This window comes from Cavia porcellus, unplaced genomic scaffold (genome assembly GCF_034190915.1).
Source record: "Cavia porcellus strain 051 isolate PalLab524CR breed Dunkin Hartley unplaced genomic scaffold, mCavPor4.1 scaffold_5, whole genome shotgun sequence".
Classification (NCBI taxonomy): domain Eukaryota; kingdom Metazoa; phylum Chordata; class Mammalia; order Rodentia; family Caviidae; genus Cavia; species Cavia porcellus.
The window spans coordinates 31734699-31753783 of record NW_026947488.1 but is presented as its reverse complement, the minus strand read 5'-3'; the positions used below and the strand labels follow the sequence as shown (position 1 = coordinate 31753783).

The 19085-nt window shown below is 40.5% G+C and overlaps 1 protein-coding gene across 6 annotated transcripts in view; it reads left to right on the top strand.

Moving 5' to 3' along the window:
* The window catches only part of LOC100718520 (signal-regulatory protein beta-2-like), a 141836-nt gene that overhangs the window by 52995 nt on the left and 69756 nt on the right, over positions 1–19085 (top strand). For 5 of the 6 annotated variants that reach the window (XR_010047444.1, XR_010047443.1, XR_010047445.1 and 2 more), the window contains exon 3: positions 12865–12957. The exons of the other annotated variant lie outside the window; for it this stretch is intronic. Coding sequence is in view for 1 of the 5 variants with exons in the window: in XM_063248587.1 (XP_063104657.1) it covers positions 12865–12957 (93 nt within the window). In the remaining 4 variants the exon portion in view is untranslated. The remainder of the gene's footprint in view (positions 1–12864; positions 12958–19085) is intronic. 6 annotated transcript variants of the gene reach the window in all.

The window sequence follows — 19085 nt, the reverse complement described above, 5'->3', positions numbered from 1 at the left end:
TGTCGCACGCGTCAACCTCTCTGGGACCCACAGTGGTTCTCGTCCCGGTTCCTGCGGAAAAACACAAACCGCGCCTCGGTTCCAGCTAATTACCGGATCCGGGCCCATCCATTGTCCTATTAGGACATCTTTCCATTTCACCCATCCCTTATTGCTAGGAGATGGACTAGAATGCTCCATAGCTGGTGAGCGGTTATTATTGTTTAAATTTAAAAAATTGTATGTGAACAGTGCCATAGATAACCGTGCCTTTGGAGGCAGGCCTTGGCTTACTCCCCCTCTTTGTTTATATAAAACTTCTTTGAGGCTTTTGTGAGCTCTCTCAATAATTCCTTGACCTTGAGGATTGTATGGGATACCATGCTTTAATTGTCTGCCATTGATCTTAAGCAAAAGCATGGGCCTCTTGTCAAGAGTCATGTGGAGTACTGGAACCTCTTATGGAGGCTGGGGAGCAGCAGGAGCTGTGCTATCCTGTCCCCCCTCATTAATTACCATAGTACCTACAAGAGTTTGAACCATAATCTGAATATTTCCTGTATAATCTGAGTCTATGACCCCAGGGATCACGGTGAGACCCCGAAGGGCGGTGGAGGACCTTCCGATTACTAGGCCAACTGTATTTTCAGGCAGCGGTCCCTTGAAGGTGGTTTCGACCACCTGAACACCCATGTCGGGCGCTAATATGAGTCTGGAGGCGACACAGAGGTCCACGCCTGCTGACCCAGGGGTAGCCCTTGTGGAAGGCTGCCACCCTGTGTTGTTCTGTCTTGGGGGTGGGGGCCCGCCGGTGAGGAGGGCCCCCTCTGGCCGTTTTTTGGCTCGTTAATATCTCGGCCACAAATACGATTTCCTTGAGCATCATAGACTGATCTGCAATCCTCTGCCTTATGTGGGCCCTTTCTGCATCTCCCGCAGACGCCATACGATCCCTCGTTTTTGGGGCGAGGCCTGGCGCTTGTGTTATTCGGGCAGTCGCGTTTGATATGCCCTGGGTCCCCACAGCTGAAGCACCCCTTGGCCTTGCGCTCTTTCCTCGGCCCTCGAGGGCCCTTTTGTTGTACTGCCGCGGCTAGGAGGGCCGCAACTCCTGAATGGGAAAGTGGCCCTCCTATTTCTCTGCATATTCTGATCCAGGCGTTAAGGTCCTTATTCTTATGTGGGGCTATTGCTGCTTTACATTCTTTTGTACACTGTTCAAAAATTAACTGCCTGATGAGCGGACGAGCCACATCCTGGTCGGAAAATATTTTATTGGCAGCATCCTGCATCCTGGCCACAAAGTCAACGAATGGCTCCGTGGTGCCTTGAACTATTTTTGAAAGACATAGGGAGGCTGTTCCAGCACCACTTACCTGCTTCCAGGCGCGAAGCCTATGGCATTAATTTGTTCATAAACAGCGCTGGGGAACTGGGTCTGATCATCTGCGTGTTGGCCTTCTCCCATAAGCATATCCTTATTCCATCCCCGGTTTCCCCGGCTGGCATTTCTCTCAGCCTGTTCGGCGGAGAACTCCGCGTACCAGGCTCGCCAGTCTAGGTAACTACCCGAGGGCAGGCAGGCTTTTGCCAACTGGACCCAATCCGCGGGGGTAAGGGGCCCGGCGGATAGGTTCTCCAGCATGGCAATGGTATACGGTGCAGTAGGTCCGAAGGTCGTAACAGCGCTTTTAAGTTCTCTAATCTGTTTTATTTCAAAGGGTTCCCACACATTACGTCCCTGGCCTAGGGCCATTTGTACAGGATATATCCCATAGGGGCCGCTATCTATCCCTGGGAACGGGTGGTCTTCATTAGACACACGACCCCCACGCCACAGCTGTCTGTGGAAATAACGTCCCGCTGGCGGCGGAGCATCATAAGATGGCGGCCGCGGTTGGGTAGAAAATGGCGGCCTAGGCATTACTTCCTGTACTGGCTGAAGAGGGGGGAAGTCCCAGGCGGCGGCCTCGCGGCGAGGGACCGCTTCCGGGAACGAATTCCAGGGCGGAGTGGAAGGTTCTGTCTCCCTCCCCTGCCAGGGGGCGCTCAGAAGCGCTCTGCTTTTCCGTAAGCCTAGTTGAGCGGAGCGCAGTTCTCGGCGCAACGCGGCGAAAGAGCCGTGTGCCTCCCTATCACTTGGCTTAGCCTCCCGGCAGTCGGCCCTTCTGGCCTCCCCGTCATTCAAGTCTCCCTCTTCCTCGGAGTCTGACGACTCCGAGGCTTGAGCCCTGTCTTCCTCGTCTGTACCTTTGTCCTCCTTGACAGACCCCTCTCGGGAGCTCCTTGACTGTGCCTGTTCAAACACCTCGCGTACTTCTACAAGTTCTTGAGAGCTCCCCCCGTAACTACCCTCACTCTTAGTGCCGCTACTTGGCATGTTTCCCATTTTTTTTTTTTTTAATATGTTACTCACCGCGTGAGGCCCAAGGAATCCGCCACTTACGCGTGAGCCTGAGAGGAGTCTACAAACCCTGTAGGTGCGCGCCACCCAGGGCCCAGGTTTATCCTCTACTCACCTGTCCTGCAGCACCGTACTGGAGAATGCAGTCCACCGCCACGTCTCGGGGTTGATCAGTCCCCGTACGGGCCACCAGTTGTCGGTGTCGCTCCCGGCCGGCAGGAAGAACACGCGACAGGGTTTCGTGGTGGACAAGCTTTTCTTTATTTGTCTTCCTCACAGTCTGCCCTGGGATTCTTCCCGGCCGAAGCCTCTACCGGTCCGCTCCCCGTGGCTCCTTTCGTGCTTCTCTCTCTACAGTCTGTCCCGAAGCCTCTACCGGTCCGCTCTCTGCGGCTCCTTCCGTGCTTCTTCTCTACAGTCTGTCCCGAAGCCTCTACCAGTCCGCTCTCCGCGGCTCCTTCCGTGCTTCTTCTCTCGTGGCGGGAGAGGCACTCACTTTTATAGGGTTACAGTGGCCAATCAGTTCAAAGTGCACGATGCGGGCTGATTGGCTAACATCAGTTGTTGCTAGGCAGACTATCTTACAGAGCGGGTTGTTTACCAAGCAGGAAGCAGGAGATAAGCGCCATCTTAGCACACTCGATGGGAGGGGTAATCTAGCTCAGGCTTTGCTCTTTCCTACAGGCCTCACGTCCGCCAAGTAAGGCGACCGGGCTCGGCCGCGGCTCCCAACACCCCAGCCCCCTGCTTTTGTTTCTTACATGGGGAATCCTTATAAAATGCATGAGCTACACCTAGTAGGAAGACATTCGCTTTCAGGCAATTGTATATAAAGATGATAGATAAATAAATAAATGAACCAAGAAATGAACTCATGACTCTGCTTACATTTTGAAGTGTTGATCCAGTGATTCTATTCTTTTATTTTGGCAGTGCTCCTTTCTTATCTCTGAAAGATTTCTCAGAGGGCATCAACAGTTAATCAGCATGTGATTTGGTTTGGATCGTCCCTCCTTGCCTGCATAGTCTTGTCCCAATTGTCTGCCCCTATTGGTGGGGATGTGAAAAGATCATTAGAAGTCAGTGTTAACACCCTTCTAGCCATATGTGAGTAAGCAAAAGATTGCTCTTAGGTTGCATTTCCCTGGGTGTTCACTATTAATTGCAAATTTTAAAACATAGAAAGCATTGAATATTGTATTCTAAAGATAAACAAAGACAAATATACTCCTCAAAGAATGAGGAGTATATTTGTCAACATAGGCAAAATGTATGTTAACTTTTGCAGACTTGTATTTTAGCTTTTCAACAAATTTAATTGGACTCATTTGTCAGAGATGTATTTAGGTTAAAATGTTAGTGATAGGAAAAAGGAACATAGCAATGTAAATGTATCAGATTCATCCACATACAGTTAAGGCCAAATTATATGAATGGAAAACTGAAACAAGTCAAAATCATCTGACTAACAATTAAGAACTATGTTTCCAAATTTTATGTCTTGATTCAATTTTTTGGTATAATAGCATCTTGTTTTTTAAAATATTTGTTTTTACCTTTTTAATACTCATTTACAGAATGACAGATTTTTTTATTATTTAAGGAGAAAAAAAGAAAGGAAATAAAATAAAAAAACAAAGCAGTAAAAGGGTACAAATAATACAGAATTTGAAGGAAAAAATACAATAAGATATCACTACTTAATAGGTTCCTTATTGTCATCTTTGAAATAGTTGTCCAAATTATAAAATTAAAGCATGTAAAGTGAATATTCATACAATGAGATTGCACACAATGCCGATCAACGATCCAACAAAAGTTCAGTAATTTGGATTTCCATCCTACACACTCAAACATACACGCAGTTATATCCCTTAGACCATCTTCCTTTCCTCTCTTTTTAATAACAATTACACTTTTTGGGTTTTTTTACTCCCAAAATTCTTACTATTTTTTGGAGAGAATAAAACCTAATGTGGCTAAACAAAACAGAGTTGGTTAGAACAAAAGGATGGGCATAGTACATGATGTAAAAATAGAATACCAGGTGATCCAAAATGGTTACCATTGTGCCTCTTGCTATTTTTTTCAAAAGTTGCCTATATCGTCAGGTATAATAGAATTGATCAAAACAGTACAGAACAAGACCAATAAAACCTATACTGGAGACCTTTCAGGACTTCAAAAAAGATAATAGTCAAACCATAATGGGCATCATAGTATATCTTATTGCCTTCAAAGTGGTTGCCTATACCCTCAAACTTGATACTATCAAACAAACCAGAAGATAGAATAATCAGACAGAACAAGATGGGGAGAGCAATACTGGGCTTCAAATCAGGTTAATAGGAAAACAAAAAGTTACTATAGTATGTCCCGCTATTTTCCCTTAATTAAAAAAAGTAAGAAAAAAATAGATTAATTTTTAAAAAAGGATGGGATTGAGGTAAAAGAGGACATTGTATTAGAACAACACAGGTCAGAACCGAATTATTTAGGCATCACTGTGTTTCATCCCCAGATAATCTAACATAATAGTAGTCACCATAGTGCCTCCTTCCTTGTATTATTTGAGTATAACTTCATATACTATAGCATCAAGAATCAAGTCAGTCTGAAGCTATTCAAGAGAATGAAGAAATTACAGGGTATTTAGAAGCAGTTAACAGAAAATGAACAATGGTTTCTATATTATTTCTTTGCCTATAAAAATTTTTGTTTATACTATTGCATATGGTAAAATATAGTAAGATACCACATGTTAAAACCAGTGGAAACAGATGTACAACAGCTTGATGGGACTTCAAAACAAGATAATATTAAATCAGCACTAGCTTTTATGATGTGTTGTTTTCTTCAGAATAGCTATCCCTATTATTACCGATACTAAAATCGAACAACCCAGGTTAAAACCATTGCAATTAATGAGTGATAACATTATATAGATTAAAACCAATATGATTGGGAATCATGTTTACCATATAATTTTATGTATTCTTATCATTTCTTACACTAGGGAAACTATTCGGTATTTATACATGTGAGTTTGATTTATTTCACTTATGAATATGGTCTCAAGCTGCATCCATTTATTTATAAATATCTCAACGTGATCCTTCTTTATAGCTGACTAGTACTCCATTGTGTAAAAATACCACAACTTTTTTATCCATTCCTCAGTTGATGGACACTTAGGTTGTTTCCAAGATCTGGCGATTACAAATTGTGCTGCTATAAACAATGGGTGCACATATATCACTGTGGTATGATGCTTTCAGTTCTTCTGAGAACATGCCTAGAAGTGAAATATCTGGGTCAAATGGGGCTTCCAGTCCCAGCTTTTTGAGAAATCTCCAGACTGAACTCCACAATGGTTGTACTAGTCTATACTTCCACTAACAGTGTAGGAGAGTTTCTTTTCCCCCACAGCCTCTCCAGCATTTGTTGTTGGTGGTTTTCTTGATCTTGGACATTCTTTCAGGAGTGAGATGAAATGTCAGTGTGGTTTTAATTTGCATTTCTCTAATGACCAGTGATAGTGAACATTTTTTTATGTATTTATTTGCCGTTTGAATTTCTTCATCTGAAAATTGTTTATTCATCTCAGATGCCCATTTTTGGATTGAGTCTTTGAATTTTGGAGGTCTGATTTTTTTTAATTCTTTATATGTTTTAGACAGAAGTCCTTTGTCTGAGGGGCAGTTCACTAAGATTTTTTCCCAGTTTGTGGGTTTTCTTTTCACTATGTTGGAGATTTCTTTTGACGTGCAGAAACTTTTTAATAAGAAGCGATCCCAGTTACTGACTCTGGGAAGTATTTCCCGTGCGGTTTGAGTCCTGTTCATGAATTCTTTACCTACTTCTATGTCTTCAAGGTTTTTACCCAATTTGTCTTCCAATAGATTTAGTGTTTATCTTTTAATATGAAGATCTTTGATCCATCTAGATATTATTTCAGTACATGGTGATAAGCATGGGTCTAGTTTTAGTTTTTGGCATATGGAGAGCCAGTTTTTCCAACACCATTTATTAGAGACACTGTCGTTCTTCCAGTGAACATGTTTGGCCCCTTTATCAAAGATAAGGTGGTTGAGTGTGTTTGTAGTTGTGGTTGTATCTTCTAATCTATTCCACTGATCTTCGGCTCTGTTTTGGTTCCAGTACCATGTTGATTTTACTATAGTTGCCTTGTAGTATAACTTTAAGTCAGGGATTGTGATACCTCCTGCCTTGCCTAGAGCTATCCTTGCTATTATAGGTCTCTTCTCACTCCAGATGAATTTTAGGAGTGAGTTCTCAAGTTCTATGAGGTATGTTGATGGTATTTTTATCGGGATTGCATTGAATCTGTATAAAAGTTTTGGGAGACTGGCCATTTTCACAATATTTATTCTTCCTATCCATGAGCAAGGGATGTTTTTCCATTTTCTGAGATCATCTTCAATTTCATTTTTCAGTGTATTATAATTTTCCCTGTATAGGTCTTTCACTTCTTTTGTGAGAGTAATTCCTAAATATTTCATTTTTTTGGTTGCTAGTGTGAAGGGTGTTGCCTCTCTTATTTCTCTCTCTGAGACTTTGTTGTTAGTGTATAGCAATGCTATTATTGATTTTTCAGTATTGATTCTGTATCCAGCTACATTACTGAATTTATTTATCATATCTAGGAGTCTTTCAATGGAATTTTGGGGACCTTCTATATAGAGTATCATGTCATCTGCAAATAATGATAATTTAACTTCTTCTTTTCCTATCTTTACGCATTTTATTTCTCTCTCTTGTCTAATTGCTCTAGCCAGTATTTCCAGTACTATATTAAATAGAAGTGGTGATAAGGGACATCCTTGTGTTGTGCCTGATTTTAAATTAAAGGCCTTCAATTTTTGGCCATTTAGTATGATATTGGCTGTTGGTTTGTCATAGATGGCCTTAATTATATTGAGGTAAAGACCATCTATTCCAATTTTCTGTAAGGTTCTTATCATGAATGAATGTTGGACCTTATCAAAGGCTTTTTCTGCATCTATACAAATGATCATTTGAGTCTTACTTTGGACTTTATTGATATGGTGGATTACATTTATTGATTTACATATGTTGAACCATCCCTGCATGTCTGGGATGAATCCCACTTGGTCGGGGTGTATGATCTTCTTGATGATTTGCTGCATCCTATTTGCCAATATTTTATTGAGGAGTTTTGCATCTGTGTTCATTAGGGAGATTGGTCTGTAGTTCTCTTTTTCAGTTGGGTCCTTCTCTGGTTTTGGTACTAGAGTAATATTTGCTTCTAGGAACAATTTAGGAAGGATTTCTTCCCTTTCAATTTCATTGAAGAGTTTGAGGAGTGTTTGCATTAGGTCCTCTTTGTATTTCTTGTAGAATTCTGCAGTGAATCCGTCTGGGCCTGGTCCCTTCTTTGTAGGTAAAGATTTAATTATGTTTTAAATTTCATCAAGAGAAATTGGGTTATTCAGTAGTTTTGCATCTTCATGACATAGCGTTGATACTTTGTATGCTTCTAGGAATCTGTCTATTTCCTCTGTGTTATCAAACCTTTGAGAGTAGAGGTTTTCGAAATAGGTGTTGATGATCTGTATTTCTATAGGGTCTGTAGTAATTTTGCCTCTTTCACTCCTTATTGCATGAATTTGAGCTTTTTCTTCTCTTTTTCTTTAATAAGGTTGGCTAGGGGCTTGTCAATTTTATTTATTCTTTCAAAGAACCAGCACTTTGATTCATTGATTTTTTTGGATTGTTCTTTTGGTCTCTAATGCATTGATTTCTTCTCTGCTTTTTGTATTTTCCTCTCTTCTTTTGGCTTTGGGCTTCACTTGCTCTTCTTTTCTAGATGCTTGAGGTATAACATCAGGTTATTTAATTGTATTTGTTCTATTTTCCTAATGTGGGAACTCAGTGCAATAAATTTTCCTCTGAGGACAGTTTTCATTGCATCCCACAGATTATGGTAAGTTTTATTTGCATTTTCATTTGTTTGTAGGTTTTGTTTAATTTCTTCCTTAATTTCCTCTGTGACCCACTGATTATTCAAGAGTGTGGTATTCAGTTTGCATGTGTTTGTGGGATTTTTGTAGTATCTTTTATCATTAATTTCTAATTTCACAGCCGTATGGTCTGATAGCATGTAAGGGATAATTTTGACCCTTTTGCATTTATTTAAATATGTTCTGTGAATTAATATATGATCTATTTTAGAGAAGGACCCAGGTAATGCTGAGAAGAATGTGTATTTTCTTGTTGTTGGGTGATATACTCTCTATATGTCTATTAAGTCCATTTTTTCACAGGTGCGATTCAGTTCTTTTATTTCTTTGTTGATTTTCTGTCTAGTTGATCTGTCCATTGGTGTCAATGGTGTGTTAAGACCTCCTGTTAGAATTGTGTTACTGCTAATTTGGTTTTTCATTTCTGTTAGTACTTGTTTTATACAACAGGGTGCTCTGGAGTTTGGTGCATATATATTTAAGATAGTTATCTCTTCCTCTTGAAGTTTCCTGCTAACCAGTATGTAGTATCCTTCTTTATCCCTTCTGATCATTATTGGTTTGAAATTAAGGTTATCTGCAAGCAGAATAGCTATCCCCACTTTTTTGGGGTTCCTGTTGCATGAAGAATTGTTTTTCATCCTTTCACTTTGAGTCTGTGAGTATACTTTTGGCTTAAATGGGTTTCTTGTAGACAGCATATGTTGGATTCTGTTTCTTGATCCATTCTGCCAGTCTGTTTCTTTTAATTGGTGCATTGAGACCATTTACATTAATGGTTATAACTGTTATATATTGTTTTGTTGTTGACATGTTATCTTTTTTCTGTTGCATCTTTATCTTTCTGCTCTGTTTAACTGTCTGCTTTGTTTAGTGGTTTTTTCCTAAATGTATATAGGCTGTCTTTCAGTATTCTTTGCAGGGTTGGCTTGGTGATCATGAAGTTTTTCAGCTGTTCTTTGTCATGGAAGTATCTTATTTCTCCATCCATTTTGATGGACAGTTTTTTAGGGTACATCAGCCTAGGTTGGAAATCATTTTGCTTTAGGATCTGGAATACTACACTCCATGCTCTTCTTGACTTTATTGTTTTTTGCTGAGAAGTCTGCTGTGATTCTGATAGGTTTTCCTTTATAGGTGATCCGTCTTTTCTCTCTGACAGCTTTTAATATTCTATTCTTTTGTTCAATTTCTGGAATGTTCATTATTATATGTCTGGGTGTAGATTTATTTTGGTTATGGCTATTTGGAATTCTATATGCTTCATTGATCTTGATATCAGTTTCTCATCTCTTGTTTGGGAAATTTTCAGCTATTACTTCTCTAAATATCCTCTTGACATCCTTTATGTTGTCCTCTTCTTTTTCATTTATCCCTATCAACCTTATGTTGTTCTACTTTGCATCATCTTGCAGGTGTTGCATTGTTATTTCCTGATTTCTTGTTATTTTTAAAAGATCTTTCCTTTCCTGTTCGCTAGCTGCAATCTTGTCTTCGAGGTCTGAGATTCTATCTTCACATTCATTGAGACGGTTTTTACAACTTTCAATGGAGTTTTTGATTTCCTGTATATCTCTTTCCATCTGCTTTATGTATTCTGTTTGTTTCTTATATTGTTCATCCAGGGATTCTATCTTTTTGTTTAGGTCCTCCAGTTTTGTAACTTTGTCTTCTTTAGATATGTTCAGCATCTCCTTCATTTATTTTATCATTTCTTCTTTTACTGAGAGATTAGTTCTAGTTTGAATTCCTTTAAGGTTTCCCAGAGTTGCTTCTTTATTTCAGTTTCTATTATGTCAGGTATTTCATGTATGTGGAATGTGTTTTCTTCTATGCATGTGGTTCCTAGGCTTTCTTGGGATGGGCTGAATGTTTGATGCTGCATTTTGTTCTTTCGTTTTGTCATTTTCCTATTTTTTTGAGCTTCAAGTTTTGTTCCAAGTGAGGGAGAGAGTTCCCCCAGAGTGTGTCTAGGCCCAACGGGCTGGACCCACAGGTAACTGTGGCCTGGCCCCTCAGGTGAGGAAGAGTATTCCCTGAGACTGGGATGGGATTCTGTACCTAGGCCCAACTGGCTGGGCCCAACAGGAAACTGTGCGCTGGTCCCCAGGCAAGAAAGAGAGTTCCCCTAGACTGGGGCCCAGTCCTACTGGACTGGCTGGTCCCAGCAGGAAACCACAGGCAGATCCCCAGGCAATGAAGACAGTTCCTCCAGACCAGGGTGGGATTCCTGGGGCAGGATTCCTTGCTTAGGCCCCACTCGTGGGTCCCAGCAGGAAACCACACGCTGGACCCCAAGCAACAAACAAAGTTCCCCTACACTGGGGCTGGATTCCATGCCTAACCGACTCACTGGTTCTGGCAGGAAACCACCCAGAATGACAGATTTTAGTGTCTACATTACAGGTAGGACTGATTTTAAAAACCATCCTCCAAGAAATCTTGCGTAATTTGTTCTTTTTTTTTTTTTTTTGTCTTTCTGAGACAAGATCCCCCTGCAGTTCAGGCTGGCCTAGTGATCATATTGTAGCCCAACTTGCTGTCAAACTCACAACAATCTTCCTGCCTCAGTCTCCCAAGTGCTGGGATTACAGGCATACACCACCATGCCCAGCAATAATTTGTCATTTTAATAAAGACAAATCAGTAGATAGCCTGAATCTTTCTGTCACTCAAAACAAAAATATTTTAGATTAAGCACATTTCTTTCAAGAAACATCTATTCAGATCTTCTTCACATTTTGTATTCCTCTCTGTGTTTTATGAAGTCTAGTTTTTCTGAATTGCTCATATATTGCAGGTATTATTCTTCTGTCAGCCGATTGGCTATCAAAGACTTCCTCCCATTTGTCTGTTCACTCTGATAGTTGTTTCTTTCCAAAACATCTTTTAATTTGCTACAATACCATTCTTTTAATCTTTTGAAAATATTTTCTGTGCGTTGGAAATATTCAAGAAGTCTTTGCTTGTATCTATGGGTTAAAGTACTTACTCTGTGTTTCTTCCAGCTACTTTCATTGTTTCAGTTTTCTGTTTTTTTTTTTAAGGATAGTAAAATACAGCAAAACAAACAGAACAAAGCCAATCAAGATAATGCAGTGAAATTGGTACAGAACTTCAGAGCAGGATCCTGGGATAACTATAATAGACACCATAATGTATCTTCTGTCTCTCTGGCTCTCAATTCAATTAGATATAGTAAAACCAAACCAAACAAAGAACACTATAAAACCAAACAAAACAGAATATTGAATAGAGAAAAACAATTATTCAGAATACAGCAAAACTGTGAAAATAATATCGGTCTTCAAAAACAAGTTAGAAGGAAATACCCCATATTTGCTATATCGCATAGGGTCATCCTCCCAAGAGATGCTCAGACCTCTGGCCCCAGGTCATAGTATAACTGACCAAAGAATACAATCATTTACTTGCTTTATGCACCTTTGATGCTATCAACTCCAACTGACCTCAAAACCATCCAGTTGCTAATGGGAATGGGGATTGATGTAGCATTGGGGTGTTGGAAGGGTATGGAACATTTGATTCTCAGCCCGCGCACCATTAGGCTCACTGGAGACACTGATTCTCTCCCTGGCTCACCCGTGGCTCGCTAGCACTGCTTACCAGGAAGGTTGGCTCATTGTTTTCTTGATCTGTCCCAAGTTCCAGCATGGCTGATTCTTGGGAGACACTGACTTATTCTCTCCCTGGAGCACCCGCGCAGCTCGCTCACGCCTGCTTTGAGTTTTGGACCCTCATTTTGTTCTTTATTGATTGATTTTAGCACAGAATGAGATAAAGGAGTATAATTTCAATTTTCTGATTGTGACTCTCCAGTTATCCTAAAACTACTCATTAGAGAGACTTCTTTCCCCAGCATATATTTGGATTTTTCATTAAAAATCAGATGGCTTTGTGTGTTTGACTTTGTTCCTGTGTCTTTTGTTCTATTCTGTTCCTATATATGTCATTTCTTGCATCAGCACCATGATATTTTTTATTAGTATGGCTTACAGCCTGGTATCGTGATATCTCCAACATTGCTCTTTTCCTTCTGGGTTACATTAGTGATTCTGCATATTTTCTGATTCTAAATAAAACTTAGAATTACTTTTTGAGATATGTGAATTTTCTTGTTTTTTAGTATATTTGCGTTGATCACTTGCACTAAAGTGGAATTTTAAATGCTCTGATCCATGAAGGAATAAGTTTTTCATTTTAAGGAAATAAATTTTCAGTAATTGTCACAGTAGCATAGCTGACAAAAAACTGACAAAATCAGTATAATGATATTTATCTCATATAATATGAGTCAGTATAATGTAAGCAAAAGGTGCTAGGGGCAAGGACAAGACCGGGAGTTAATCTACAATTTCAGAGGAGGACACTTCCCACGAGTCACAAATGTGGCAGATGTGACAAAGAGAAACTCCACGGACTTTTCAATCAAAATCTATAATATCATCCCTGCAGATGTGGGCACCTACTACTGTGTCAAGTTCCAGAAAACAGACTCTGAGGACAAGGAGCTGTTGTCTGGAGGAGGCACCAAGATGATTGTGGGTGGTGAGTACAGTTTGGGCTTACCTCATTTCTTAATGTATGACTGTAGGTCAGAAATCATAACCTGCATTTTGTGAGCACCAGTGAAGAAACAGGTAGGATGGTGGGTGCTCATGTTCACTATTTAATGTCACCCATTTATCAGGCCAGAAAAGCCTACAGTCTGTTATTGGTTTGAGGTTCCTCATCAGGTAAATAGGGAGCATCTGCAGCCAATGTGTAACTACTATGGAACCTTCTGTTTTTCCATCTACCCCTACCTTTGTTTCAACAGAAGAAGACCATCACAGTTTGAGAGATCAGCCCAGACCAGGGACAGATCTCACCTATTTCTCTCACATTGAGCTTCCTCTCTGAGTGTGAGCCTTTCCTTATGCCATAGCACTGAGGGTCTACTGTGTTGCAGGATCCTTTCTGCAGGCCAGGGAAACATAAGGGAGCTTCCCAGTTTCAGCTCATCTCCTATCAAATTGGCATTCCTCTGCAGAGGTAGGAGGCTGCACTTAGATTCATTTCGCCCGAACAAACGTACTGAGAATATTCCTCACAGTCAGAGGCTCCTTTTTTATTTCAATACCATGACTGGAGAAATGCCAATATGTTGAGCCTTTTCCTAGGCTTGTATACCAAACCTTTTAGTATCAGCAACAGCTCACGCAGGCACTGAGGACTGTGAGACTACCTGAGTGTTCTTTGCAGGAAAAGATACCCCATGAGAAATAAGAAACCCTCACTGAGACAGCCAATTATGTTCAGTTTGTTTTTCTGGCCCACAACCAACATCTTGTTTCTATGTCTAATTCTGGGACAAGTGACCTTCAGACCATGCAACCTAATCTGCTTACAGATGTAAGTCTGAGGACCAGAAATATCCAATTAATATGAGGATCAGAAGCAGAAACCACATCTCAGTTCAGCTATGCTAAAAGCAGCCCCAGCATAGTCATTGTGTCCATGCACGGATCATGAGTTATACACTGGAGGTTCAGAACTGCAGATTAGAAACCCAACATTTTGCATTTCATCTATTTCCAAGCAGTTCAGAATTTTTCTCGCATTCACACCTAAACGCTGTTTGTGATTGGAAAACTGCTCACGAATATCAGCCGCATCATAATTTCATATTAGGATTCCATACTAAAATGTAGAGAGCTGCTCCATTATTTTAACAGCTGAAAATTACTTCTTTAGATGATATTTCATAAAACTTTTCAGTCATCTGTAGGTGGGTGTTTAAGTTGATCCCAGCCATGGCCCACTACAACAGTGCTGCAGAGGATGAACTTGTACAACCACCATCCCAAATAGGAGGAAAATTTCCAGTGAAGAGTTGGTTGGGTCAGAGTGATAATATGCTGTAACTCATATGGATCCTGCTAACTTTCCCTCGCAGATGTGATAGCAGTCAGTTGTCCTCATAACCCATGGACATAGGCAAGGTCTTGGCTTCACCTATCTTTCCTGGTAAAGAAAGACTTACGAATTCCAACATGGTGCATCCTATCCTAGGTAATCACAGTCAGCAAGTGTCTTAGCCTGAATCAGTCTTCAGACTCCTGATTGGGCACTTGTTCCTCTGTGTCATGCCATTGCTCCAACTTAGGCTGCATAAGAAAGTTGGAAGACTGAACAGAATGGCTGCATTGTAAATGCTACCTCTTAGAAATGGAAGTTTCTCTTTGAACCAAGACTGTAAGAGAGTTTTGTTGCATCATTGAAGACTAGGACACTGCAGCTGACAGGAAGCCTTGACTTGTGACTTGGTGAGACAGGCAAGGTGTTGTCTTCACATCCTCAATCACAGTTTTACTCTCTGCAGTACCACTGTGCTTATGTCAGTGAACGACATTGCTCCAGCCCTCTCTGAAAACCTTGTGATTTTTCTGTGCTCCAGCAATAGGCATTAAAACCACAATAGATCCAAAATAATTCTGTGGGGGAGACAGTGCTGGATTGATATTCCTAGAAGAGGACGGTCCTCTTCTAGTCTCAGAATGTGTCCCTCCTTAGGGACACATCTCAGTGCCTGTGGGAAATCCAGGATGTTACTCTCACTGAGATGTGTCTCCTCCACTGAGCAGTGGACATAAAGCAGGAGAAGCAGCAGCCAGAGGAAGTTTGGGGCTTCTGGAAGCAGAGTTTCTGTTATTTCCCTAAGGTTGCGGAACTTCATGAGGGGTGTTTACCTCAGAATTTTTGAAGAAAAATTTAAGAATTGAATTGATAGTAAGTGCTTGGAGGGTTCCAAATAGAACCAGGTCATCAGTTCTAGTAAAAAAACAAAGCATGAAATTGTTTTAGGCATAAGAAATACTCACAAAAACATAGTGAGTGGTGGACAAAGTTATGGTACATTTGTTTCTCTCAGCCTCAGTTTTGTTATGTATGAAATGATAGATATCAAGGATTTCTTCTAAGAAGGGGAAAGGCTTTGAAGAACTCTGCAACTTCAGGAACAGTATGCAGTTTTCCTAATGTTTCCTGGCCCTGAGCGGGCACCAACAGGTCCAAATAGTATCACAAAGTTATGCAGGCTTGAGTAACCTAGTACCCCTCAATGAGTCTCAGTTTCCTCATCTGTAGAATGGTGATGAGTTAACAACAATTTAGGGTGTTAGGAGACTAAGCATTGACTGTTGAAAAACAAACCTGAGTACCTAATAAGATTGTCCTATGAGCTGTGCATTGTTAAGTGAGATTTGGTTTCCCTAGAATTGATTTCTCTGTCTTTATAGTCATAGTCATAGTCATAGTCATAGTCATAGTCATAGTCATAGTCATAGTCATAGTCATAGTCCTGATTCAGGATTGTGTGAAGAGTAGAGAGACTGTGCAGAAAGTCTTGGATTTGGTATAGCCAGCATTGATGCTCTGTATGAAACACACTATACTAAGAAATTAGGGCCAGAATTCTACTGCTTCAGCCCAGAACCCAGCTCATGGCTCACATCCCAGATCCTTCACATGTGCACAGTAAACCTTGGTTTCTTCACTTGTCTTTCAGAAAGTATGGCCACAATAGGAATGGAATCACGTGAATGGCTTAAAATATCTGATTTACAGAAAACATTTCATTAATGTAAGCTGTGCCTGGCTTAAGCATCATCATACTGAAGCAAGATTTAAAAAGAAAAATTTGAGTTTCCCCAAAGTTTTCTTCTGTTAAGCTGTTGTTCTTTATTCTAATATAGATAAAAGCAATTACATTATAAGTAAAGGTTTATAACCTCCAGTTCTCAAAAATTTCTGTTTTTACCCAACCAAGGTGACTGTGCACAGCTTCATTAACTGCCTTTTTTCTCTTTTCCCACCCCCAAGTTTCATGCCACTAGAGTAACACTCAAGGCAAAATGCACAAAACTAGAGCGCTTCCATTGTTCAGGCTCAGTATCTTTGACTCAAGTCTACTGAGTCGAATGTACACCTGATAAATCCTTCTGTTCCTGCTACAGTCTCTCAAGACTCGAGTTCTACAGCAAAATAAAGTGCTTAAACCAGCCTACACTGGTAGAAAATGTTACATCAGTGTGAGCTTTGGCCCTCCGAAATTACTTTCCCTCTTCCGTCCTGGAGTGTTGTGAGGTTGGATGTAGGTGGTTGTCCTTAATCCGACAGCTCACTGGAATCCTCTGAGACTCTCTGTAAAGCTCCAAACCAGACCCAATTATAGAGTATGTGGTATACTTTGTCCCACCTGTTTTTTGACACCTGAAGTTGCAGACTACTCCAGAAGATTCCAATGCAAACCCATGGCTGACCTCCCAAAACTCAATATTCTGAAGCCACAAGGGTACGTTGAGGTTTGTTAGCCTGGTAAAAGTGGTATCCATGGAGCTGCTCTGTGAAAACCCCTTTTCAGTGAGGATTAATCAGTACAGCATGTGCTGGCCACAATTTTCTCAGCATTAGGCAGGATAAGGACAATTCCAAAGAAGCAGGTTTCAGAGGCACAGAAGGGCAGTCCATAGAGCTCTGCTCAGATCGCCACCTGAGTTCAGAACCTGCCATCTCACTCTGGCCCATGCTGAACAGGGACTGAAGATCAAGAAATCCTTGATCTTCAGCAAGGAACCCCTCCCTTCCTCGATGACCGAAAATGTCACAGAGGAATATGTCCTATCTTCCCAGAGCTTCAGTACCATTAAACACTGCTCTTCAGTGACCACGTACAATCCTGTCATGTTTTGAAAGCTACATGGTCACCTTTGTTTTCTGAGTAGGTTATTAGGAAATTAGGGAATAAATCATTTCTGCTCATTTTTTTTCACTTGGGTTTTTCATCAGCAGTTGGCAACTTCAGGAACAGTATGCAGTTTTCCTAATGTTTCCTCCCTGCTTCTGTTATGCCTATTTAGCTTCCAAAAGAATAACTACATAGTTTAAGAAGTAGTGACGGCCTGGTTTCATGACAGTGAGCATAGGTGTTACTTTTTAAATACCCACAATGCACATTATAAACAGGTAAATATTATTTACTATACTGTAATCCATTCTGAGAAAATGTATATCTCTCTTTGGGGAGAGATACAGTGAAAACAGAATGATATGGGCATGGTACTAATAGAATCCAAACAAAGACTTACATCAGTGGCCTCAAGTGATTGGATTTAATATCCTGTCTACATCAGATATCTAATTAAAAATGAGAGAAAGGTGATGAATTAAAAAATTAATTGATTCAATGAAAAATTAATTGATTCACATTGACCTCAACGAGGAAGGCAGCCATTTTCAATCTGACCAGCTGGAATCCACTGTAGCGTTCACATTTGTAGGAAGGATCATTAACACAGAACAAAAGTCAAGAAATATACATTTCTGTATTCAAGCAGGTGATGGGCCAGGGAGCCCACATGTGTATAGGTATGTTGCAATTCTAGTTCAGGGAGTTCTAGTAGCATAGGACATTGGACTAGGGGCTTGGATCCATTCTGATATGAGATGACAAGCAGTAATACTTGGAACAGTGTGACAAAACTGAATTAGAACTTGTTAAATTCCTAATTTTAAAGAACTTTCATTTCTTTCCTCATTCTTTGTTTATGGTCCTGACCCTCAGTTCATTCTTCATTCCTGAGGGATTTGGATTCCATGTCATCTGGCCAGCTGCCAGATGACATGGGATCCAAATTTGTGGATTAGTGAACAGAAACTGAGGCATGCAAGTAAGAGGAGCCAGCTCTTGACACAGAAAGTAAAAGTACCATTATACACTGGAAAGTAGACTGGAACAGGGAGTCAAAGTCAGAAGATAATCAGCTAAAGAAAGTGGATAGGACTCTCTTTGTTTCTGTGTGTCTCTATCTTTCTCTGTCTCTCCATCTCTTTCTTTCTCTCTCTGTCCGACTGTCTCTGTCTCTTTCTGTCTCTCTCTGTCCTTCTCTCTGTCTGTCTCTCTGCCTGTCTCTGTCTCTCTCTGTGTCTCTCTCTCTCTCTCTCCCTCTCTATCTCTGCTGTCCCTGCTCCAAAGCTGTATCTGTAATAGAGGGTTTTGGATATGGGAGGGATGGCTGTTGTTGCTTTTTTTCTGTGTATCTACTTACATGGAGAATTCTTGTAAAATGCATGAGCTAAACCTAGTAGAAAGACACATGCTTTCAGGCAATTATACATAAAGATGATAGATAAATAAATAAATGAGCCAAGAAATGAACTCCTGATTCTGCTTACATTGTGTAGTGTTGGTCCAGTGATTCTATTCTTTTATTTTGGCATTGCTCCTTCCTCATCTCTGAAAGATTTCTCAGAGTGCACCAACAATTAATCAACATGTGATTGTGGTTTGAATCATTCCTCCTTGCCTGCATAGTCTTGTCCCAATTGTCTGCCCCTATTGGTGGAGATATGAAAAGATCAATAGAAGTCAGCGCTAACACCCTTCCTAGCCATATGTGAGTAACAAAATGATTTAGGAAGAATTACTCTTAGGTTACATTTCCCTTAATGTCCATTATTAATTGCAACATTTAAAAAACAAAGCATTGAATATTGCATTCTGAAGATAAACAGAGACAAATATACTCTTTGTTGGCTGGCAACATAGGCAAAATGTATGTTAAATTTTGCAGACTTGTGTTTTAGCTTATCAACAAATTTAATTTAACCCATTTGTCAAGGATCTACTTATGTTA